General features: G+C 37.8%; 1 protein-coding gene across 1 annotated transcript in view; it reads left to right on the top strand.

Moving 5' to 3' along the window:
* LOC101310827 (ethylene-insensitive protein 2-like) overlaps nucleotides 1-4,845 on the top strand; it is a 6,540-nt gene extending 1,695 nt beyond the window's left edge. Inside the window, exons 5-7 of the mRNA XM_004306198.1 lie at nucleotides 442-677; nucleotides 791-3,616; nucleotides 4,296-4,845. Coding sequence (XP_004306246.1) covers nucleotides 442-677; nucleotides 791-3,616; nucleotides 4,296-4,679 — 3,446 coding nt within the window. The 3' untranslated portion in view covers nucleotides 4,680-4,845. The remainder of the gene's footprint in view (nucleotides 1-441; nucleotides 678-790; nucleotides 3,617-4,295) is intronic.
* The last annotated feature ends 20,664 nt before the right edge of the window (nucleotides 4,846-25,509 follow it).

A 25,509-nucleotide genomic window follows, 5' to 3' on the forward strand; every position in this document is an offset into this window, starting at 1 on the left:
TTTTTCTTGTTGCATACTGTGTCTTTACGTCTTTTGGTTCACACAATTTTTCATTGCAAAATGAGTTCATTCAGGGAAGTCTGTTTAATAAATTTCCGTAAAATGACTTCTATTTGTTGGAAGCCTCATAAATTATATCAGTTGACTTATTCAGTGCACTTCATTGAGAAAGGCAGATGTTTCCATTTTCAATAGTCAGTGCACTTCAATAGAGGCAATTGAGCCACACAAGCACAAATCTTCTTCCTTTCTGTCTAGAGAAAAGAAAAGGTTCCACACTTCCACTTATAAGAGAATATGAGATTATCTTGGTAGAGGTATTGGGTGTAAAAATAAACACTTAAAAGACATGAGTATCAAACTATCCCTGTTGCACGACGAAGTTCTGTTACCACCTCACACTTCTTGTTTTTTTTTTGAACTAAACATGTTTACGTATAGCTGATTTTGGTGATGGTCATTTCTCTCAACTTTCATTTATTTTAATTCTGCAGCAGCATCAGCAACAACAAACTGTTTCTAAGGATACTTTGTGTCAGAACCATTTTGTCGCCATCTTCTGCATGTTTAATGGTATTTATTTGGTGAATTATGTTCTGATGACCTTAGCAGCAAATGCATTCTACACTTCACGTGGTCTTCTTACTTTTCAGGATGCAATGTCCCTTATTGAACAGGTTTTAATTTCTCTCCATGATCACATGCTTTTGATGATTTTTGTTTACGGTACTCGACTAATCGTTCAGTACCATGCTGGACACTCAAATTTAAGTGCTTTTAAATTATGCAGGTCTTTTGGGGTCCAATAGTTCCTGTTGCCTTCTTGCTGGTTCTCTTTTTATCAAATCAAATCACAACATTAAGCTGGAGTCTGGGTGGACAAGTAGTCTTGAATGACTTCTTAAAACTGGACCTTCCTGGTTGGCTTCACTGTGCTACAATCAGAATCATTGCTGTTGTTCCTGCTCTGTATTTTGTTTGGAGCTCAGGAGCTGAGGGGATGTATCAACTGCTTGTATCTACACAGGTGTTGGCAGCCCTGCTACTGCCATCTTCTGTGATCCCTCTTTTTCGTGTTGCTGCTTCAAGACAATTAATGGGAGCCCATAAGATTTCTCAGTTCGTTGAATTTTCAGCCCTCATTACACTTATTGGGATGCTTGGATTAAAAGTTGTCTTTGTAGTGGAGATGATTTTTGGGAATAGTGATTGGGTGGATAATTTGAGATGGGATGCTGGGAGTAGTATGTCTGTACTTCTCATCACTGCTTCTGCATCATTTTGCCTGATGATTTGGTTGGCAGCCACACCGTTAAAATCTGCAAGTGCTCGAATAGAGAACCAGGTGTGGAACTGGGATATGCCTAAGGGTGTCTCGGAGCCATTTAGAAATAAGGAGACTGATATAGCCGAACATAACTATCATAGAGATGCAGATATACAGAAGCATGAACCATCACCATCATCTGGGGACGCATTGGATAGAGAATTAGATACAGCCGTTGCAAATTTTGATTTTGTTCTGCCTGAAACTCTCTTGGAGCCTGATCAGGAGCTTCAACTATCTGGTGTAGAGGAAAATAGTTCTCTTGGTACCTTTCCTCACTCTGCCAAATGCAGCAAGGAGGAACCCACACCTGTAGTAGAATTAACTCGCGTCCCAACTGTGGCTAATGAGGTTTCTGATGTTACAGTACTGGGCACCGATACTGTGAAATTTGAATCAACAGAGCAAGTTGAGAAGACTCTTGCAACTGAAGGAGACTTGCCAACTGAAAAAGATGATGATGAGGGAGATACCTGGGAACCAGAAGATTCCTTGAAAGAGGCTTCAGAGAGCACCACGTTAACATCTGAGGGTCCAGGATCATTCAGGAGTCTCAGCGCAAAAGGTGACGAAGGGGGGAGCGGTGCTGGAAGCCTCTCAAGACTAGCAGGGTTGGGCCGTGCTGCTAGACGTCAACTAGCTGCTGCACTCGATGAGTTTTGGGGACAACTGTATGATTTCCATGGGAATGTAATTAAAGAAGCAAGAACAAAGAAACTGGATCTGTTGTTGGGGTCAGATTCAAAGGCTTCTTCTGCTGCTTCCTCTGCTTCTTCCTTGCTGAAAGATGATACCACTGCAAAAGAAGTTTCTGGATGCTTTCCATCTGTAGGAGGCAAAGGATCTGATCCTTTAATCAACTTGAGTTTATATGACTCTGTAAATCAGCAGAGGCTGCAAAACAGTATAGAGTCAGCATATGGCGCTCAAAGGGGATCTTCCTTGTTATGGCCCGGCCACATGCACTTGCTGGATGCGTATGTCCAAAATTCAAGCCGCAGTGTTATTGACTTGGGTGAGAGGCGCTATTCAAGTGTGCACAGTATACCATCTTCTGACTTGGGTGAGAGGCGCTATTCCAGTGTGCGCAGTATACCATCTTCTGACTTGGGTGAGCGGCGCTATTCAAGTGTGCGCAGTATACCAACTTCTGACTTGGGTGAGAGGCGCTATTCAAGTGTGCGGAGCATACCATCTGCTGAGAGCTGGGATTACCAGCCAGCCACAGTACATGGTTATCAGATGCCATCGTATCTTAACCGTAATGACAGAAGTTCCAGTAACTTGAATGGTCAAATAGAGTCACCAGCCCTAAATTCTGCTTCTTCATTGGGTGCTGGAAACTACAGAGATTCACTTGCATTTACCATGGGGCAGAAGTTGCAAAATGGGTTAGGCTCTGTTCAGGCTTCCAGTTTTCAGAACCTTACAGTATCTCGACAAAGTCCATTGCAATCTGATAGACCATATTATGATGTACCCTCCTCTGGAATTTCGGAGAATGCGGTAAACTCAGCCAATGCAAAGAAATACCACAGTCTACCTGACATTAACCGTGATCTCTACAACTCTAGTAAAAGTGCTCCACGGGATCCTCCTCCTGGGTTTGGGATAATGGGTTATGAATCATCCTTGTATCCAAAATCTGGTGTAAGGGGGGGAGGTTCTTTGGCATTTGATGAAGTCTCTCCATCTAATGTCTATAAAGATGTTCGATCATCCCAACCGAATTCTAATTATGGCACTGGATCCCTCTGGTCTAGACAGCCTTTTGAGCAATTTGGTGTAGCTGATAATAATCGTTCTATCGGGACTGCAGTTGGTAGTAGAGCAGGTTCTGCAGGTATGGAAGCTACATCAGTTGCAGATTCAGAGGCAAAGCTTCTTCAGTCTTTTAGACACTGCATTGTGAAGCTTTTGAAGTTGGAAGGGTCTGACTGGTTGTTTAGACAGAATGACGGAGTGGATGAGGATCTAATAGATCGTGTGGCTGCCAGGGAGAAAATTCTTTATGATGCTGAAACAAGAGAGATTAATCGAACAGTTCACATGGGTGAATCTCCATACCCTTCTTCTGACAGGAAGTCTGCTTCTGCAAAAATGAATGATGTGAATCTCACCCATCTCATGGTTTCCTCGGTTCCTAATTGTGGGGAAGGTTGTATTTGGAGATCTGATCTAATAATAAGCTTTGGGGTCTGGTGTATTCATCGGATTCTTGATTTGTCCCTTATGGAAAGCCGGCCAGAGCTTTGGGGGAAATATACATATGTTCTGAATCGACTTCAGGTAAACTCTAAAGCCTTCTTCTTACTTATGATTCCAATTTTTGCAAGTTGAGTATGGTTTCTACATAAGTTTATTGTCTCGGTCTAGACTTATCAACCAATCAGAATAAGGTTAGGAGTAGCGGTCATGCCAACTTGAGTTTGACAAGGTAACATCTGCATTGGATCCTTGATTTAACTGTTGTGGAAATTTGGTGGCATTTATTTTACTAATCTTTTATGAGTAATACTCCTTCAGAATTTAGAATTGTCTAGAAACAAAGTTAGATGAAAAGAGACAGGAAAGGAGAAGAAGAAAGGAGAATAGGAAATTGTCTATGATTTTGTTCTTTACAGTTGTTGGTATCGTCTTAACAATAGTCATGTATTAAGTCCCATTGATAGTGGCCAGTCCAACTCAGATGAGGACCAGATATAACAAAATCACCCCGATGAATAGATTCCTAGAAATTCCTTAATATAAAGTACTAAATTGAGTCTAACACTCCCCCTGGACATAAATGTTGTTGAAGGTAAAGTGTAACCTTTCAACTTCTTATTAGGCTTGCTGTCGTAGCTCCTTGAATTGCAGTCTGCTACCATAGTATACAACTAGATCTCCTTACTATATTTGTTTGTATTTGTATTTGCAAAGCTTGTCTTCCAATGATGTTTATGACCGGTCTATCTTTGTAATACAGGGCATTATTGATGCTGCGTTCTCTAAGCCTCGTACTCCAATGTCTCCATGCTTCTGCCTTCAAATTGCAGCAGCCCAGCAGCAGAAGTCTAGTCCAACATTTTCGAATGGAATGTTACCCCCTGCTGCAAAACCAGCCAGGGGAAAATGCACGACAGCTGTAACGCTCCTGGACATAATCAAGGATGTGGAGATTGCAATTTCATGCCGAAAGGGCCGGACGGGCACAGCAGCTGGTGATGTGGCTTTTCCAAAGGGAAAAGAAAACCTGGCCTCTGTCCTCAAACGCTACAAGAGGCGGCTTTCCAATAAACCTGTTGGCACTAACGAGGGGCCTTCTGGTTCACGCAAGGGTACTGCAACATCTGCTCCTTATGCGTCATAGCCTTCAAAATTGCCTGATCAAATCAAATTCTCTCGTTGTATCAAAGCCATAGCTGCAAAATTGTATTTCCTTGTATGTCAACGTATACATAGGGTAAGAACTGCTGAATCTGTAATTGCAGCATCATCAAAGAAATTGGATAGGTCAACAAATTGGTTATTGCAAATTTTTGTTTTGCTTGCTTCTATTACTTGTTACAATAAAATGGAAAGTTTAAAACTGATGGGGGATGATGGGGCTCCCAATCCTAGCCTTGAGTATGCCCTTTTAGAAATTTGGACTGTTAAAACTATAAACAACTTTCTCTGTGTCAAAACATATCCCACTGTTAGGTTCATAGGATCTCAATCAAGTTTAACTCAGTGTCACCTTAAGCCTTAAGTGGTGGGAAATATTTGTATGTACCAATGTACCATAACAGATATTATGAAAACTGATAATTGACGCTGGGATTAAAGAAAAGCTTAAACAGTTGGGAGCAGGTTGATTTATATGGGGAATGGACAAAATTACAAATGCTGGTGGAGCACGTAAAGTAAGATAAGACATCATCAAATAGTGCTCGGTGGGTGGATAATAACATCAGTAACACTCCATCAAGTGAAAACAGTCACAAATAATGACAATATATTGACTAAACAATCAATAACATTTGAGTGAACCAAAAGACGAATCAAGCCGCAAAGAAGAAACCTAGAAATGGTTCAGAAGACAATTCTTACTTCATACCGGTTAACAATCAGTCTCACATTTACATTTTAAATGTCTTGGTAAGATACTTCCGATTAAATTGTAAGTTCAATTTGATGAAATGAAGTATACAACAACTGCATTGTGAGATTTTTTTTTAATGCTGATGCTCTTATTGCATATGTTTTCTTATTTCTCGATGTACATCGTCTCTTTGTATTTTTTTGATTATAAGTTTTGATTATAATAGAATGATGACATTTTCCATAAAAAATAAAAAAAAACACATCAACGAGTCTATTATGAGCATATTATCACTACAATAAATAGAAATAGGTAGTTTGTGAGATTGTTTTTTTATCAAACAAATAACTGAATGTTATAACGAGTCTATCGACTCACGACCTCCACTTACATAGGGAAACATATGCCACTATACCAAATAAACTAGGCACTTTGTGAGACTTTTAGTTTAATTTTTATGCATATTTATCTATTTTATTGCCAATAATTTCTAAATTTAATTTGGTAGCAAGTAGTAACTCAATTTGTGGAGCTAAGAAATAATTTTGGACCTAAGAATGGACTCGTCATTCACAAGTGACCAATAAAATAGTAACAAGTATTTAGCATCCAAGGTCATAGCGTGGCCATGTGGACAGTTTATAGGCCTTCTCATCATTACATTTTATCGTCTCCGACATTTCTCTCCAGATTAGACTCTGCTCTCTCTTGTACTCTACAGCTGAGCTGTACTTGCTTCGTTTGGAAAACAAAGGCACTCCCAAGACCAAGAGGTAACCAAGTATTAGCTCGATCGTATTTATTTCTCAGTTTGATGGATTAGTTAGATATACAATACCTACTTGATTTTCTTTTTCATTAGCTTGATTACAAACATGGATCCATGGTTTGTTTGTTAGCCTGAAAATCAGAGTTGGAAAATGGGATTTGTAATGGTGATATCGTTGCCGGTGATACTGTTCATCTTGATCGTAGCTCTTGCCTTTTACCTTCTTGGCAGGGCAGATGGCCGGAGAGAAGCAGTTCTTGTTGGACCTCCGGTTCCGGCGCCTCCGTTCCAACCCCAGGAGAAGCCATCCGAGCAGGTCTAGGGTATCAATCAATATCCTTTGGAATGAATTGTTAATTTCTCTGTTGTAGACTTGCAGTAAATACCTAGTTCAGTCCCTTGCTTGTTATATATATTTCATCAAGATGAATAGATGATGTGCAAACTGCAAATTAAGTGGTTGTGTACTTTCTGTTCAAGTATGATATTAAATCTAATTGTTTAGGGATATGAATCATATGATCATATGAACAAGAATGAAGCTTGTTTCATTTTATTTGCCGTTACTCTCCATGAATTGAGACAATGCGGTTGAAACATCGGTATTTTTTTTTTTTTTTTTTTTTTTTTTTTTTAACAATCAATCACTGATAGTCAATAATTTTCGAACCAGAGTGACTTGTATATAACATTCCGCTGTCATTGGTTTTGGGGTCGATTCTGTAAAAGATGAAATCAGTAAATGGACCACGATGATACATAGGGGTAGACCACTCATAAATATCTAATGTTCATTTCAAAGCAAGCTTATAATCTAGTTATGAAAATGCATATCAAATCAACAACCTAGCTAGGAATCTATTATCTAGTCGAATTAGGAATGTGTATCGTCCCTCCAGGAATTACTTATTAGATTACATATAGGAGTCTCTAAACAACAGTTGAAAATTATTGAAATAAAGAGCTACTAAACATTCTACAAGCTTAGGGGAAAAAATCCCTGGCCCATATCACCAAGCTCAAAGGGCCAAAGGACTGGACAATACAGCATAGCATAATACATGTGCCCTTTGTTAAAAGATGAGAAAGATGGAATCCGGTTTAGGGTTTAAGAGAGGAAAAGGAAGGTGGTGGAGTCATGGCGGGCATTGGTAAATTGTTTTTGCCGGAAGATATCGTGGTGCAAATCCTGATACGACTGCCTCCTAAATCTTTGATGCGATTCCAGTGCACCTGCAAGGTGTGGAAGGAACTGATCAGCAGTACAAGCTTCATCGCCAAACACCTTTACATGTCTAGGCACAGCAAACTCGCCTCCTCTCCTCCCATCCTTTTCAAGCGTCATTTTTCAGACGACTGCAAAATCAACATTCAGAATGAAATGGGTTATCCCTTCTATCACACGATTCGCGAGGTTGAAACACGACTCTCAATATATGATGATGATCACCTTCATTTACCTGTTCTTGATGATATTGATGTTCCCCTTCCTAAGGTTGACTGTGAAGATAGTGATCCGTTGACTGTGAAGATTTCCGGTCATTGTGATGGGATTGTTTGTCTACAAGTTTACCTTGGTAACTTTATGATCGCTGGTAATGCCATATTATGCAATCCGGGACTCAACGACTTCAAGCTTCTTCCCAAGTCTTGTGTTCTTCCTGACCTCAAGGACGCTGATCAGGTCTCATGCTTTGACGCAACGTATTGGACAGATTGTTTGGGGTTCGGGTATGATTCAAAAGGTAACGATTACAAAGTCGTTAGGGTTCTAATTTATAACGACTCTCATATCTACGATTATAGAGCAGAGGTATACACCATGCGTTCTAATTCTTGGAGAGAGGTCGATTTTGGTAGAGAATTATCTATTGACGACACAAATGATAGCAAGTCTCATTTCTTATTGAACGGAACTTATTATTGGCTGCAATGGTCTCCAGTCATCCTTTCATTCAATATGGCTGACGAGGTATTTGATGAGATACCGCTTCCAGATATATCATATGATGATGATCTCCCACATATCAATATTATGCTAATTGCAGCGTGCAAAGAATCCATTGCTCTATTCACATTTCATGATGATGATCTTCGTCATCGTCCTGTTAGATCTTTTGATATGTGGCTACTGAACGACTTGAATGGTGTCGAGAGACTATGGACCAAACAGTTCACCATTGAATGCGCAGAACTCATATGCAGCCCATTGATATTTCGGGAGAGTGACGAGCTTCTTATTGTTGCAGCTGATGGACGTCTAATCTGCTATAACACCAGCACCCGAACGTTCAAGGATTTGCCTATTACGCGACGCTGGTCATGCGAAACATACAGTCAAGCAGTTCTTTACGCAAGTAGTATTGTTGGGGTCAATGGAGGAAGTAAACTTGAAGGCATAGATCGTTCCGCTTTCTACAACGTTGCTCAATATGTATTATGCACATGCACTTCGTATCATGGACGACTGAATGAGATATCTACAATATGCGGTGGTAAGTGGTAAGCCGTGACCTGGTTAGTTAGGTAGCCTAATTGAGAACATTTGAAATTATGGCATGGGTTCAAATCTCATCATGATATGTACAATATGTCACGATGATGAACATTAAGTGTACACAATTTTTCATCTATCTGTTATTGAAGGAGATTCCCGCAGACTTGGGGTCAAGCAATACCCTGCAAGCAGAAGCTAGACGATAGGATGCAGGTTAACAAAACAACTGTTGTTCAAGCAGCTACAAGTATTCACTCATTGAAGGAGATTCGACTTTGATCACAAGCCATCTCGACTACATCAGCATCTCAACTTCCCCTCCCTGGAGAGTGGAGAATGAAGACAAATATAGCTAAAATAAGTTTCTCCCTAGGATGATGTTCCTTTTGGGTTTGATGTTGATTAGATTTCCCTGTACTTTTTTTCTTCTAGATCTCTTAATGCAACTTTGTTTGTCTCCACAAGAAGAAAAAACAAAAACAGATGCAACATTATTTCTTCCCCAATGACGTTTCCTCTTTTCTTTTCTCATCCTTTCTCGTATGTATGCAACTCCAATCGGATGTTTCTCTCTTACTAGTTTGTTTTCTCTATATAAAGACATAACATCTGATCTTCAATCAATCAATTCATCAATATTAATGAAACTCATAAATCGAGCTAATTAATTTTACATCCCAAAACTTTTCATAAATCGAGCTGTTGAATATTCATAATTGAGCCTGTTTATGGGTGTCAGTCGTGTCACTGAAACTCCAAATTCTACGAAGGTTACTGCTAGCTCCAACTATTGAGAAGACCACTGCACCAATTGTTGTTGAGCAAGTCATTGCTTCAATAGTATAGGAGGTAAAGCAAAACATCCCAAGCCTGAGCTCTCAAAGTAATATTAATGTCAATATTTCCATTGGTAATGGCTTTTAAGATTCTTGCTAAAATGCAGCACGGTGAGAGCATTGTTGCAAATGAGCAACAGACAGTTGGAGAGCGCATCGATACTTTGTTTGACGATTATCAGACCAAGTTAAGTTGGGGTGAAGATCTTCGAATTTTGTTCTAGAACTCCTCGGCTATCTCTCAGGAGTTTGATGCCTTTGTCAGGTATATATGAGCCTCATGGCTTGATTGTTCCAATTAAACCCCTTCGAAAATAAGGAAAACAGTAAACATTGACATCATAGTGCTTAGCATCATAATCATGTAACGCATGCTAGTTAACATGGATGATGGGTTAATTAGAGCTGTATCTCTTTGATGAAAATCTTTTGAAAATATCTCCATTAGCTAGTCCATCACATCTGAGTGACAAATCGTCCAGATATATTGGTTACATGTATATATCTCCTTTCCAGTTTCAGCCCCTATCAATATCTGTGGGCTTGCTGTATAGCTATCAACAACGTATACACATCGACGTTGAACAAATTGATCGATCACAGCAGAGGCTTCTCTAAACCACATAATCGAATTAATTAGGTATAGGAAGAACGGATTGGACGATCGAGTCTGTAGGGCGTAGTGTTTGGCCAAGTAGCTAAGACAAAATAAATGGGGTGAGGGAACTTGACCTGTGTTCTTGGTCTTGTTGAGAGCCATATCTGCATCCATCCATGAATAATGTAAGGTGAAGAAACGAAATAAGCTGCTAGCTTGCTAGCTTGACCCAACAGATCAGACTGTTCTGTGTAACTAGTCACGTGCTATCGACCCCCAAGACCTTGTTTGGTTTGCAAGTAATGGTAGGCAAGGCTGCCAAACCACGTGACCCATGCATATATAGTCGACCTTGCATGCATGGCTTCCAAATCTACCACTCCTTTCTCCTAGCTTTGGTCCTAGCTATTTCCCAATTCCTAAATTCCTTTTGGCTATTTCTCTCACTATATCCAGTTCGGTTCTTGTGTTCATGGGGAAGATAGCGATCGATGTGCGAGGCTCACACTATGTATTAAAACTAAATAGAAAAAGGAGGGACTTCTTGCGGAAGTGGCGGAGCCAGGACTAAATTGTTACCGGGGCTAATTGTAACACTAAAAAATTTTTAACGAATTTTGACGTATTGTGCGAGAAATTTTTACAAAAAATCTAACTAAATCTTATAAAACGAGACCGCAAAACTTCAATCGTATCAGGTTTGTAAGATGCAACGGGATTTGAGAGATCTATAGTTAACTTTTATCAAACATAATAACTTTTAGTCAAACTCACACATAAATATAATAACAAAAAAGTTGTATATTTCAACTATAGATGTCTCTCTCTATTCATCTTCGTCTCTCTCTTCCCAAACAATTCTCAGTCACCATACTCAGAGTCTCTTCACTAGAGCCTTCAACCTTGTCTCTCAAAGACTCAAACACCAACTTACCCCAAAATCTCATCGAAACCCAATCACCATAACTCCATAAGTAATCCCAGCAGACTCATTCTTTCTCTTTCTCTTCTGAGTGATGGTGCTAGAGAGAGAAACTAAATCATGACTAGATCCTTCACCAATGAGCAAACCTAACCTGATTAATTCACCCATTATCAGCCACAGTTACCTACGGCTATAGCTTCGTCTTGACGATCCCGACCCGGTGACTTCAAACTTCAATTTATGAAACAGAATTCATATTATGTATCTAGTATGGAATCTGCCAAAGAATAAACATTTTGCATTTGAGCATGGTGTAAATTTTTTTCCAGGCTTTAGATTCTCACCTAGGCTCCAGCCCAGTCTTGACTGAGTTGGCTCGGCCACTAGTCTCATGATCACAAAAGGTATAGAGCTAGTGTTTATGTGTAACCGGTTAAGCATAAACACTAGCGCTCCAGATAACAGTCATTGCAGTAATAATGCTACTCTTGTCAGATTTTGTATACTCGAATAATGTACGAAGTGTATATACGACATTTACAAAATTCTTTTTTTTTTTTAAGGAATTTATAAAGAATATATACAAAATTAATAGTTCAATGAGATTAAAACATGGAACATATATACCGTATATCAATCGAGAATTTTATAATATGTCAACCTATATATGTGACAAAAACAATGATCACATTTTTGACTTAATTTTTGATGAGAACTTTATTACCTTATTAACAATGATATTTCTTAGTTATCACATGAGTTATGGAACAGATAAGAATCATGTGCTATCTACTTAGGTGGTAAATATAACAGGCATGAGAAATGTTAACATCAGGTTTAATTTTGTGCTCTTTTTTCTTCTTGAGGTAATATTAGCATATACCTTTAGATTTTAATAATATCAATTTGACCGATGAAAACAACTAATAGTATTAGCAGTGTAAACCATTTTGTGTTCATATCAACTCGCATGCGTAGACTACTTGGCGTCCATATCATTCGATGTATGGTGGTAAGTAGAGTTTGTGGAAGAGATGGTGTGATGCATGCTTTGTTATGAGGTTGGTTTTGGTAGGTAGCTTTATTTATAACATTATGGAAATAATCCAGCTTGTTTAATACAACTACTCAACTACGTATTACTTACTATTCAACTATCCTGCTTATTTAGTGAAATCTGGATAGCAAATATTCTGAATGTGCAATCTATAAACTGTCTTGTTTAGTGGTGATGGTCATGTGACTGTTCGCGTTCATGTTTCTTGGCGAAACAGTGGAATAATCCGGTAATTATTAGGATACCTTACATGAGTGTATGTTACCTAATCTAACTAACGCTAACACTCAAAATCAAAAAATAAAAAATAAAAAATAAATAAATATCTGTATGTACTTACACAAGTACTAGATAATACCAGAGCTCCACAACCACAATGGAAAAGGTCAATGCTAGTAAGGAGATTTAGGCTTATCCAATAGGAAGATGCATAAACTCTAACACGTATATGTTCTAAATTCCATATATCCATTTTCCAAATCCTAATGAGTTGCAGTTCAAAAAAGAAAAAGAAAAAACCCCAATTAAGGTTGTAATTATAAATCAATCCGAACTTATTACTCATGAATTGACATTTGGGAGTAGGCCATACTCTGAAGCTAATATCGGGATCATATTCATTAAGAAAGCTCCAAAAGAATAAATGGTTGTTGTAACCAAAAAAATAATAAATGGTGGTGACTGATCAAGCTAGCTTTATTAAATTTATTTATTCAGGGGTTTTTATGAGAAAGTTTTTTTTTAATTTTTTTATGAGTTTTTATGAGAAAGTTACATTTATCTTTAACAATGCTAGTATACGTATTATTCCTACTTAAATGGAGTGGGGCATTTTGGATTGGGAAGCTAGGGACCGTGGAATCATAATAAGGCCAAGGAAGCAAACCATCATTACAAATGATAATCTCACATATATACTCGATGAATAAACATTTTTGAAACACGCCCTGGCCGAAGGAGTTGATCGATGCATATCAAAACGATTAAATTTGTGGTCACTGTACAAAAGAAACCGTATAATATCGTTTGTCTTTTATGGTAGCCTATTGTCACGCCCCGCCAAGTTAACAAAGAGCTTTCTTGAGCGTTTTGATGCAAGCATAGCTCAAGGAAGGTTTTGGAGAGCACATGAGCATTCTGGAAGCATCCGGAACATTATGGAAGGTCCTGGAAGCATCCGGAATATTATGGAAGGTCTTGGAAGCTTCCGGAAGGATCGGGAAGCATGCGGACAACTCTAGAACTCTCTAGAATCTTAGAGAGTCTCTAGGACACTCCGGAACACTCTAGAACCCTAGAGAGGCTAAATGCTCAAGGCTACTCCGGAAGTTGTTAGAATACTTAAGGCAACACTTAGAGTTGTATAGAAAACTCTAGAAACCTCTATACTTGTAAATGTCCTAGAACTATCTAGAACCTTAGGCAATGAGGGATGATGCCTATAAATAGGAAGACACCCCTCTCATTTGAGGCATAGAGAGTTGGATAGCATTCAAGCTCACTTGTAAAGCTTTGTAAAGTTCTCTTAAAGCTTAATACAAGTTCTCTCTTTCAAAGATCTTCTCCCTTCATTCGGGTGTTCTAGCCAAAGTGTTTGCGTGAGTAAGGCTGACTTAGCATAAGGGAAGTGCTAAGGCCGCACGAGTAACTTAGGAAAAAGGAAGCTCGTGACACTATTCTCTACAAATATTTGCATAACCCTAATACTATTCATTAAAGGCTTGGTCGACGAGTGCTTGAATGGAGGCCAAAAGGAAAGGGAAAGGGATGATCGATTTGTTGAAGGCTTGAATCTAGGGGTGGGCATGGGACATGTTGGGACGAGATTAGGGTCATCCCACGGCTCATCCCGGACATTGCACACATGACGGGATTGGGACGGGCCTTACGTTTTTAAGACTTTATCCCACGCAAGTCCCGTCCCAGACGGGACCGGGACAGGACGGGCCCAATCCCGCCATCCCGCCCCAGTATTACCTGATAATGATACCAATATATTCCTACAATATATAAAGACTGCATCATCTGAATCCATAATTCATAACTACAATAAAACTAGAGTAACATCAATAATCCACAATTACTCAAGTTCACACATCATAAAATTCAAAAGAAAACAGGAAAGTAGTGAATCTGATAGCACAAGCTCCAAGCTGCTCCAAATACAAACAATTTCAACTATAATCATCGATGACAATACCGGTTGCAACATACTTCTCTTTCCCTTTCACTGTTGCAGTTGGAGGTGGACAATTGTTCTTGCTTGAAGCAGTGCTCTCATGCTTTGCAAAAATGAAAAAAAGTTAGTCCATGCACCTGAAAATAACCAAAAAGTATAAACACATCAAAATTCATACCTCGCTCAACATTGTAATAAAACTCTGTGTTTTCAATTATTGGTTCATCAATATCTTCGACAACCTCTGCAATATCATCACCTAACATCCAGTTTTGCATGCAAATGAGTCTCTCCACTGATTTAGGAGTTAATGATCTCCTAAAACAATCAATAGCTTTGTCCCCTGTTGAGCAGCATGACTCAGAGGCCACTGTTGAGATCTGAATTGCAAGAACATCTCTTGCAATTGCTACTAAGACTGGAAACTTGCATCCATTAACCTTCCACCAACACAGGATGTCAAATTGATCTTCTTCATCGGTTGGATCTAATGCAGCATCCAAGTATTGATCAATTTCATGAACTGCGACTGCCTCTTCATTTTCTTGCACAACCTTCTTCCAATTACTAAGACGTTAGCCCCTATGGCCACGGTTAGTGCTGCTTCTACTTGTGATAATGCTAGATGAAGAGGTTGGAGATTACGGCCTCTGCATGTGTATACCTACATCTACATGAACCACATACTAAGAAAAAAAAATGCAGAAACTGAAAATCAAATATATACAAAATGGAAACATGTCACTTAGAAAAGAGTTGTCTTATGCTAGAAACAGGTTACTTAGAAACATATATATACAAACACTAGAAATATACAACCTAACAACAAATGCAACAGTAATAGATTGGATATATGCAATCAAAAAAATATCAGAAAAGGTGTAAACTGTAAAATACCTGATCATAGAGAGCCATAAGCAGGTCTTTAATCACCTTTGTTCTCCTCTCCACCTCATCAACATCCAGATTCTGTTCATTATACATATGAGTCACATTCTTCAACTTAAATCTTGCATCCAAAACTAGTCCAATGATCAATATGTTGTTAAGGTCCCCAAAAGAGCCAAAATACTTCATCCATCTGCTTCTCATATTGCCTGCCATATCTTGCAATGTCTTTTCAGTTTCTGATCCAGTTGTCATCTCCGACGCCACAAACAAGCTATTTATGTTGTTTTCCATATCAATCACATCAACAAAAACAGTGTGCAGAGTAGGGTGCAATGATGCACTATTCCTTAGAGTCACTCCCCAAAAAACTCTTAACATATCGACAAACACACTAGTCTTCAACCAATCTCCTTCTTCTGGAGGTCCTACCCTTGCTCTCTTTCTGCGACTTATCAACATCACGTGGAAAATACCTATAGTTTTGGTTGATGTGCCTAAGCAATCCAGAGGTGCCACTCTTACTCTTAACAGAAAAGTCCCCAATCTTACCCTTAGGACAGTAGATGCAATGAGCCCTTTTATGAACTATCTCAATTATCTTCCCCTCAGCATCTTTCACTCTATCAATTTTCTCATACTCTTTGAAATACTCCCAAACATGACTAGTATGCTTCGTACCTGATTGAGCAAGACCATCACCATCCTCACTACAAATGCAGCAGCAGAAGCCACACCACCCTCGCCTACAGATGCAGCAACTTGACCAACTTCAATCCCGGGTTCACTTGAACTTGGGTTTGTAGCTTTGAGCAGAGGGACTGATGTAACTGGAGGAGATGGTGATGCTACTGATGTCGTCGTTGACGAATTCTGAAGGCCAGAAGCAGAACGGTTGGGTCGCACAATTACTTTCTTTCCTCTCGCCATCGTTTTCGAGTAATTCCCCCTGCATTCAGCCATTCATAATAAACTTATTCAACTTTATAGATAATCAAGTAAGAAAGTGAAGCTTCTTTGAATACACACATATAGATAATCACATATGCAGTAACCACATCCAATACATCAAATTTTGATACATTAACCACATCCACATATGCAGTAACCACATCCAATACACACATGTAGATAATCAATTATTCTATTAACCACATCCAATACATCAAATTTTGATACATTAACCAAATCCACATATGCAGTAATCACATCCAATACACACATGTAGATAATTACTTATTCTATGATACATTAACCACATCCAATACATCAAATTTTGACAATCATATACTAACTAATTCATGATCAGTTTTACTAACATCAAATTTCCTAATGTTACCTTTAACATTAGATCAGTTTTATACAATCATAGACTAACTAATTCATGATCATGGTAAGCACAATAATACTTTTAGTAAACGCAATAGATAATCACATGAATCTATAGATAATCACATATGCAGCAGCAACAACTAATTACCAGTAGCTCACCTTTACACAACACCTATAGAATTCATGGGAAGAGTAAACAACGTTACATGACATGGTTCATTACCTTGCACCTTGCTCAGATTCTTGATTTTTATCGATGATGGTTATAACGAATTGGATGATGCTGCTGTTTCTTTATCTGTCCAGAGTAGCACATATGAGATCAATAAGATTACAGTATTAAACCCCAGCTATCAAGATAAACCAGTTCCAGAGTAGCACATACACACCTTAGCAGCATGAGGGAGGAGGAAGGCGAGGCGAGGAGGAGGCGGGCGCCAAGGTGAGGAGGAGGCCGGCGGTGAGGTTAGCGGAGGCAGTGGAGGAGTTCAAGGAGGACTGGCAGAGGCGGTTTGGCTGGATTGGGATTTCAAGCATCATCGATTGAGGTTTGGCTGGAGGGTTGAGAGTGACTTCCCTTTTAGAAGTTTAGGGTTCTTGCGATGAAACTGAAAGACAGAGAGTGAAAGACTGCAACCATAGTGAGATGAGTTAGTATTAGGGTTCAAAAATGTAAGGTTGAGATCAAAACATCTAAAAAACTAATGGCTTAGATTAGTCTATATTTTCACACGGGACGGGACGGGTCTGACGGGCCTCAACTTTTCAGTCCCGCGTCCCGTCCCGTTGTTTCTCTACGGGACGGGACAAGACGGGCCTTATGTTTTTAGAATTATATCCCGTCCCATCCCGTCAAATTTCTGGATGGGATCGGGATGGGACCGGGATTTAGGTTTTTTATGCCCACCCCTACTTGAATTGAATACTTGAAGGGAATTAGTATGTAGTCTTGCATGATATTAGATAGAACTGTTAGCATGCCCGTACCTAAGGTGACGCTGAAGAGGCAGCCGCCTCAAGCATCAAAACTTTGGGGGCATCAAATTCTTCTTTTTCTATATGTGTGTGTGTATATATTTTCACATAAACCTTAAACTTTTCGTTTCTTTCTCAGTTTCTTGTGTTCTTTCTACTGAGTCATCTAATTGTCTGGAGCTAATTTTTTTTTGTCTATAGTTACGTCATTTTATCCAATTATTCATAGCTACAAAGTCTGAGGGGATGCCAAATTTTTTATGGCCGATGACCGTTGTTTTTTCCTCCTCGTATTGATACGGGTGTATTTTAGTCTTTTAGGAATTAGCCGATTCCTTCTCCAAGTTAGTTAAGGAAATAGCTTTTCTAGCTTGTTAGGGAATAGTTTTTCAACTTAGTTTGGGATTAGTTGTCTAACTTAGTTAGGGAGTACTCTCCAAGTTAGATAAAGATTTATAGAGATTTAGACTCTATAAATATAGGTGTCTAGCTTAGTTCTAGAGACCAGAGGGTGAAACAGAGACAACATCTGTTTACATCAGAGAGCGAAATAGTTAGAGAGATATCTGTTTAGAGTGTTATTGTGAGAGAAGACATTAGACAATAATCATTGTACCATTTTGCACAATAATAAGAGAATGATATAATTTTCTTCGAACTACATTGCTTGTGTATTGTAGTATTGCTAGCAATTCTGCTGTTAGCAGTATCACCTGAGTAATTCGTATCACGTATGATCATAGGACATTATTCTTAGAACTCGCCTCAAGTCTTCAAATCTCAAGTCCGGTCGTCTGTTAGATGTCAATCTGTCATGGATTATTAAAAACAAAGTGTTGAAAACTAAAAAACAACAAGAAAGATATCTTAAAACGTTTGAAGACTAGATTGTGTTTGTATTGATGGTAAATGTAGTTACAATGATAGATGTAGAATGATATGATTGCGAGAAGGTAAATTGAGTCAAAACCCTAGTATATATATCATGTATGACTTCACCGGCCTTTAACATTCTCCACCAACGTAAGCGCACGCTAGCTTAAAGCAAGAAAACGATTAAAGGATTAGTGGAGGGTTGGTGGCATGCTGTAGTGAGCAGCCTATTAGCTTGATAAGGAAAAAGGAAAAAAGAACCACAGCCATCACAAGTAGACTCGTAAATAGACCGGATCTTAATCCGGACCCACTCCGGATCCATGGTTTTTAAACGGGTTTGGATCGAAAATTAGACCCGTTAATCCGTTAAGGACCCGGATCCGTTTACCCGTTTATTAAACGGATCGGATACGGATCGAGGTTGATCCGATCCGTTAAGGAGCTGGATCCGTTTAAAAATAATTAAATAATATTTTTATAAATAAAATATTATTGATAAATATTAAATAATATAATAATTATTTGGATAACCTAAACGTCTAAATTGCGTCTAAAGTATGATCATTTGATGAAGTTGAAGGTTACGATGCCTATGTTTTTTTTATGCTCTTTGCTAAATACATTGGAGGTTTAGTATTTTGAATATATTAGTTTATTGTTAAGAAGTATTTTGGCCATGTAATTCAACTTTTGATGTAAACATTTATTTTGTTATAATATTTTATTAGTGTTTTATGAAAATTTATGATAAAATTAAGAAATTATTATTTAAAATTTGAAAATATTTATAATCATAAACGGATCGGATTAACGGGTCGGGTATCCGTTAACCCGCCGGATCCGGATTTGAATCTAGCTATCAAAGATCCAGCGGGTAACGGGTCGGATCCGGATCCAAAATTTCTATTACGGATCCGGATTCGGATCTAGGTAGATCCGCTCCAGATCTGGTCCATTTACAGGTCTAATCACAAGTCTTAAACGTTAACGCAAATTAGAACCTCTCTATTGATACCCATGTCTTATAGGGACGAAACCCACAACTGTTAAGTACATCTCATCAACAAGAAATGATTTCATTTACCTTCACGAAACACCCTTGTATCAGTTGTATGTCTCTTTCTTATTGTTTTAGCTTGGGAATAATAATTCATAGAGTCTGAGTCTTGCTAAAATATCATTCACTCACAGATTGAAATCTCAAATTAAATAGATAATCGTAAACAGATAAGGTTGTATAAATAAAATAGAAAATGACATTTTATTACCATAGACAGTTGCAAAATACAGAAAAACCATTTTTCAACAGATTTAAACAAATAAGGACATATACTCAGGCCCACAATGCATAGTACCACGCCCTGTCAGCAATTTTTTACGCAAAATACCCAAAAAACCATTATTTTCTGAAATATCTACAAAACTGTCACTGGCTCAAAATACCACTTCTCTACCATTTTCAGATCTGCACCGATTCTTCTTCTTCTTCTTCTCTTCCTCTTCCTCTTCCTCTTCTTCTTCGCCGGTCACCGCTCCGACCAAATTGCTAGGAGGCGAGGAATGGAGGAGGAGCCGAATAATGAAAGGATGAATGTTGACTAAGGCTTCGCTGAATCCAACCAGATCTGATTTGATTATTCTTCGATCTCTACAACTTGGTTTACTCAAAGATTCTTTGGAATTAAAACCCATATCTTTTGAATTTGACAACAAAAAGTGATCATTTGTAGCTAATCCGTGCTCATGCTTCATGCTACTGCTGCATTCTGCTATGTGCTGCTGCGTGCTGCTATTGTATGTTGCTGCTGCGTGTGATGTTGGTGTGTGTTGTTGTGTGCTGCTACTGTGTGTGTTGATGTTGTGTGTTGTTGTTGTTGTGTGTTGCTCCTGTGTGTGTTGATGTTGTGTGTTGTTGTGTGCTGCTACTGTGTGCTGTTGTGTGCTGCTACTGTGTGCTGTTGTGTGCTGCTACTGTGTGCTGTTGTGTGCTGTTATTGTGTGTGTTGATGTTGTGTGTTGTTGTGTGCTGCTACCAAGCTTCTAAAAGGCCCAGCCTATGACCGCCTAGTCCCCGCTTAGGCTCTAGGCTGCAACAAGCCGCCTCGCTTTTCTTTCAGGCCTTTGTGCCAGGCTGTGGGCGATTAGGCGGCCGCCTAGCTCGCCTAAATGCCGCCTAGCCTGCCTAAATGCCGCCTAGCCCGTCTAGGCTGTTAAGCTCTACGGCTATTTTTGTTTTCTTTTTGTGGTGGGATTGTTATATTATGGGGAGTATGAGAGTATAAGAGTTAATTGTGTGTTTAAAATTAGAAGTGTATATGTTTATTGATGTTGTTGCTCACTTTTACAGAAAGTTATACTAAATTTTAGTTATAATTTATTTTATAAATGAGTATGACTAGATTATGTTGAATAATTTATCTATATTTGACCGTTTTCAAATATTAAATTACATAAAATATATATTTTTAATTAATAAATCTTAAAAATACAAATCGCCTAGTCCCCGCCTAATCCTCGCCTAGGCTGTCCAGGCTCTAGGCTGTGGGTTACCGCTCGCCTAGCGCCTTTTAGAACATTGACTGCTACTATGTGTATTGTTGTGTGCTGCTACTGCGTGTGTTGTTGATGTGTGTTATTTTGTGCTACTACTGCATGTTGTTACTGCGTGCTGCTACTGTGTGCTGCTTTGTGCGTGTGTTGTTGTGTGCTGCTACTGCGTGTTGTTGTGTGCTGTTACTGTGTGTGTTGTTGTGTGCTGCTACTACGTGCTGTTGTGTGTTGCTACTACGTGCTGTTGCTATGTGTTGTTGTGTGCTGTTACTGCATGCTGCTACTGCATACTGCTACTACACTAAGTTATTAAAAACCTGCTACTGTATTTCACTTATTGAAAAATCTCAAAATGTGAGACTTTTCTCTTCAAAAATCATATTTAATTAGTATATGGTTAATTTGGTAAATTAAACCATGACACATGGCATGCAGAGAAAATATTGTCCTTAATTGTTAAAAACTGTCCTTATTTGTTTAACAACACAAGTGGATTTATTTGTGTTTCAAATCCTTTTGAAGGATGGGAAATTTTAAATACACACCCCTAATATCTTAATACACATCCTTTACTTAATACACCACTTATCAAATTTTTCATTTCAATATTATACTTAATACACATCCCAAACTGCCTAAAATGCCCTTAATTTATGAAATACTCCGTTATTTATATAATTAATATATATTTACTATTTGGTACCTCTTTTGACATATTATTTCGTCTAATTTTTGCTATCATCGTTCAATTTATAATCAAATTATATTATTGTTATATCCCAACTCCAAATCACCAATACAAGTTTTTAAAAATTCACAAGCTAATACAACTGTAGAAGTATAGTAGCTATTAAACATAGATAGCTAGTTATTCAATAAAACATATCATGATAAAAATGCAGTATTTGACAATATGATCTACAAGATTAAATTAAAGCTGATAAAGATGCAGTATTTGACAATATGATCTGTAAGATCAAACTAAAGCTAATACGGATACCAAAAAAAAGACAACCCAAATGAATTGTGGAGAAGAATTGGGGTTAAGGAAGAAGACGTGCTTTCAACGATTTTAGGGTAAAAGACGTTGGAAAGAATACTTCAAGCGCGATTTTTTTTTTTAATAATAGATGTATGTTTTGGTCATTTAGCTTACCTATAAAATCTCAATAAAAACATAAAATAATAGGGGTGTGTATTAAGAGATTAGGGGTGTGTATTTAAAATTTCTCTTGAATGATGTATATGTGATTTGCTATAAATAAAATAATAGTGTTACAACTTTCTCTAGTGTCATTATTGGTTCTCTTCTTTCGGAAAGCTTTTGCATATTTCATTTCGCAATGAGATTCCGAGACCAAACGTACCAGAAACACTGTTTATATGTATTAGTTTCTTAATTACATGATTTTGGGCATGCATCAGCCAACCGTGTTTGTATATAATTTGCTAGAAGTAGTCGGTGAGGGCCGGGGTTAGGTATTTATTTTGGCCTCACTTCAGCAAATAGAAAAAAACAAAAAACTTGATTGTTTAATTTTAACGAACCAGCAGAAAGAAATTAGTGGTGCGCTTGCATGCATGATTAGATTGGTGAAATGTGATCACCAACAACATATAATTCCCAACCACAGTATCATTTGCTTAATTTATAACCAAATCTATTGCAAAGTGAAAGATCGACTTGCAAGTCTAGTCTCCCGTAGAAAACATTATTTTGGCGTCTGCCTACACATATGTTGACCTACTACCCAAATAGTATTAACGAGTCATATATGATTCCTTAGACTTGACTTGATGAGTTGGTTGGAAAATGCATTAAGATATATCGCAGCAACAACCATCCCCACTAAGGAAAGGAGTAGGAATTTTGACCGAAAATTCGTGAGAAAGATTGAGGAAACTGGAATTTTTGTTCAACGATTAACTTTCTTTGTAATTATAACATGTGACGCAAGACTAAAGCACCTGCAAAGACTAGCTTTTCAAAATAGGAGTTTACTTTTGTAATATGCATGACTCCATCGAAATCGAACTTAACCTTTTTTTTTTTTTTTTTTTTTTTTCCGGATTAAAAATTAAAGTATCACAGAGAAAAACCTCCTAATTGATCAAACTGGAGGGCCGGAAATCAAACATGTGTGATGATTAATTACAACAAGATTACTAGTTAAGTAGCAGGAACAACATGACATGCAATTTTATTTGTAGAGTTCGAAGATTCAAAGGTAAATAGATGAGAATATTAATTGCTAGTGTGAGATAGTTCATGATAACTCTGGGTTGATGGGTTGCCAGCTCCTAATCCAAATACATTTTGCCATCAAAAAACATTAGCATTTTAATATATAAATATATTAAAAACTAACAACCATTAGTTGTTGTCTTGTGATCCATGATGCATGCCTGAGTCTCAGTTTTTTCCAGCAACGTAACCAACAGGCAAGTGTGAACGCTTGGGATGGTCCAATTCTGTTATGCCCCAGAGAACTTGCCAGTCCACTCAACAGAACTTGTTTTCTTTTAAATCCTTCTACGCTGGAATTGAATTTCAAGAAGTCATTCATTTTCTCCTAGAGATTGTTTTTTTGGACAAATTGCCAGATTGTTCGAATTGCCATGTTCCACATATTTATTTGCAAATTGCTAGTGAACAAACAAAATATATTTTTTTAGTAGACAAAGCTAATTTATAGAATTAATTTTGTCTTCAGTACGGTTTACTTAGTTGACAAGCTTCCATGTCTAATTAATTGGATTTTTGGACCAGTTCTCTTCAATGGCAGCCGATTAACTGTTTTATACTTTATTTTATGAATGTGTATTGGTGTAAATAGCCTTTTATGCCGAAACCATTTCCTACCAAGAGCAGGAGTGACCTTTATGTTCTAGAATTGCCCAGAATGCATATGATATATGCATGTGGTGAAGAACATGATGCCAAAGAAGCTAGGGTCAAAAACATAATGGATGAATAAAAGACTACGGGAGCTAATAATTCGGTTATGTCTTAAATTCAAATTTAATTCTACCTGTAATTAATGAATCCTCGTTTAATTTATTAAGAATTATAAAGCTCAAGCTAGCTAGCACCATTTAAAGAAAGCAAACTGGATATCGATATTCTGTTTTTTTTAAATTTATTTATTTATTTATTTTTAAATAAGGACTTGAAAGACAGTCTTCACGTCGTTACTATTAGTGAAACCACATAATATAAAAATGAGACATTAAACATAAACACCATAATATAAAACACTCAAAAACTATATTAGGAGCTCCTACATAACTTATGCATTATAACAAAAATCATTTAACAAAGATTACATTATTGACTACTCTATTTACTTTACATAAAACATGACAAGCCATAAAATACTTTGTTGAAGTTCTTGCTCATCATCTGGGTTTTTTTTATGTGTATCAAGTACAGTAAATAGTAAATAGGTGGATCATCATGTATTTTTATATTCAACAATTGCAACTAGCTTACAATTAAGTTCTCATGTCACCCAACGCATTTGAGGTTATGATTGAACAAATTTTCAAGAAAGTGTAATATATCAAGTATCACATTAATTGTTTAGCTAATTAAGGTACGTAGCTCTAAAGGCAGAAGGAACCAGATTTTGTGGAAAGTGGCAAGGATCATGCTTTAGAAAGAAGTTGAGCCTTCATGGCTCAGCAACTCGTAATGAGGATATGTGTGGTTGATTGAAAGGCGTGAAATCCATGTTTTTACTTGTTAAGATGAAATTAAGTTTCTAATTAGGTCACTCATGCTCATAGAATGCAATATACCCAATATTTCTACAAAAAAAAAAAAAATAGTAAGGGAAAGTTTATATATTCAACGAAAATATACACATAAATTCTCACAGCGCAACAAAATAGTTAGTAGACTCATGTTTTGTAGACAGTGAAAATATGTAACAACTTAAAAAGAATTGGTATTGCTTTAGCTAAATAAGGAGTGAGACCCTCCTACGCTAAATAACACAAAAGTGAACATTCTATTCTTACATCAAACTATGTAGATAGATACAACCAACTTGCGGACACCTTTTTATGCTTTATGGTGTTGGTTGAAGTGTTAACACACTGGTCACGTGTTACACTATTATCTACTGCTTATGCTGCTTATACTTCTACGGGCTCACTACCCATTTTTTTAAAGAAGTTTATCGGGATGTAAGTTGAAGTGTCCTGTGCCCCATGTTCACACGCAATACGGTCTCACCGAGGCTACGACCAAGCAACTTTAACTTGTCGCTCGAACATTATTGATGCGCACCAATCTTTTTATTGCGTCTTAGGGCTATGCAATATTTGCATGCAGCTTTACTATTCATCTACGACCCACCATCATTGAATTTTGTTGTACTACAGCTCGTGACTGTGTACCAGGATTGACACGAAATTGCAATCCTTGAGCTCGGCAAGATTGAAACGGATCTCCAATCCTTGAGCTCGGCTAGATGTTATTTCTAGATGCCAAATAGCATTGCCATTGCGTACAATGATTGGTCATTTGAGATGAATAAGTTTAGGTTGGATATGAACCTCCACCTATAATCCGCATATGTAGAAACCTTGTCAGGCGATCTCATTCACCGCTAAATTGCGGATTGTCA

The sequence above is a fragment of the Fragaria vesca genome, linkage group LG6, assembly GCF_000184155.1.
Source record: "Fragaria vesca subsp. vesca linkage group LG6, FraVesHawaii_1.0, whole genome shotgun sequence".
Lineage (NCBI taxonomy): Eukaryota > Viridiplantae > Streptophyta > Magnoliopsida > Rosales > Rosaceae > Fragaria > Fragaria vesca.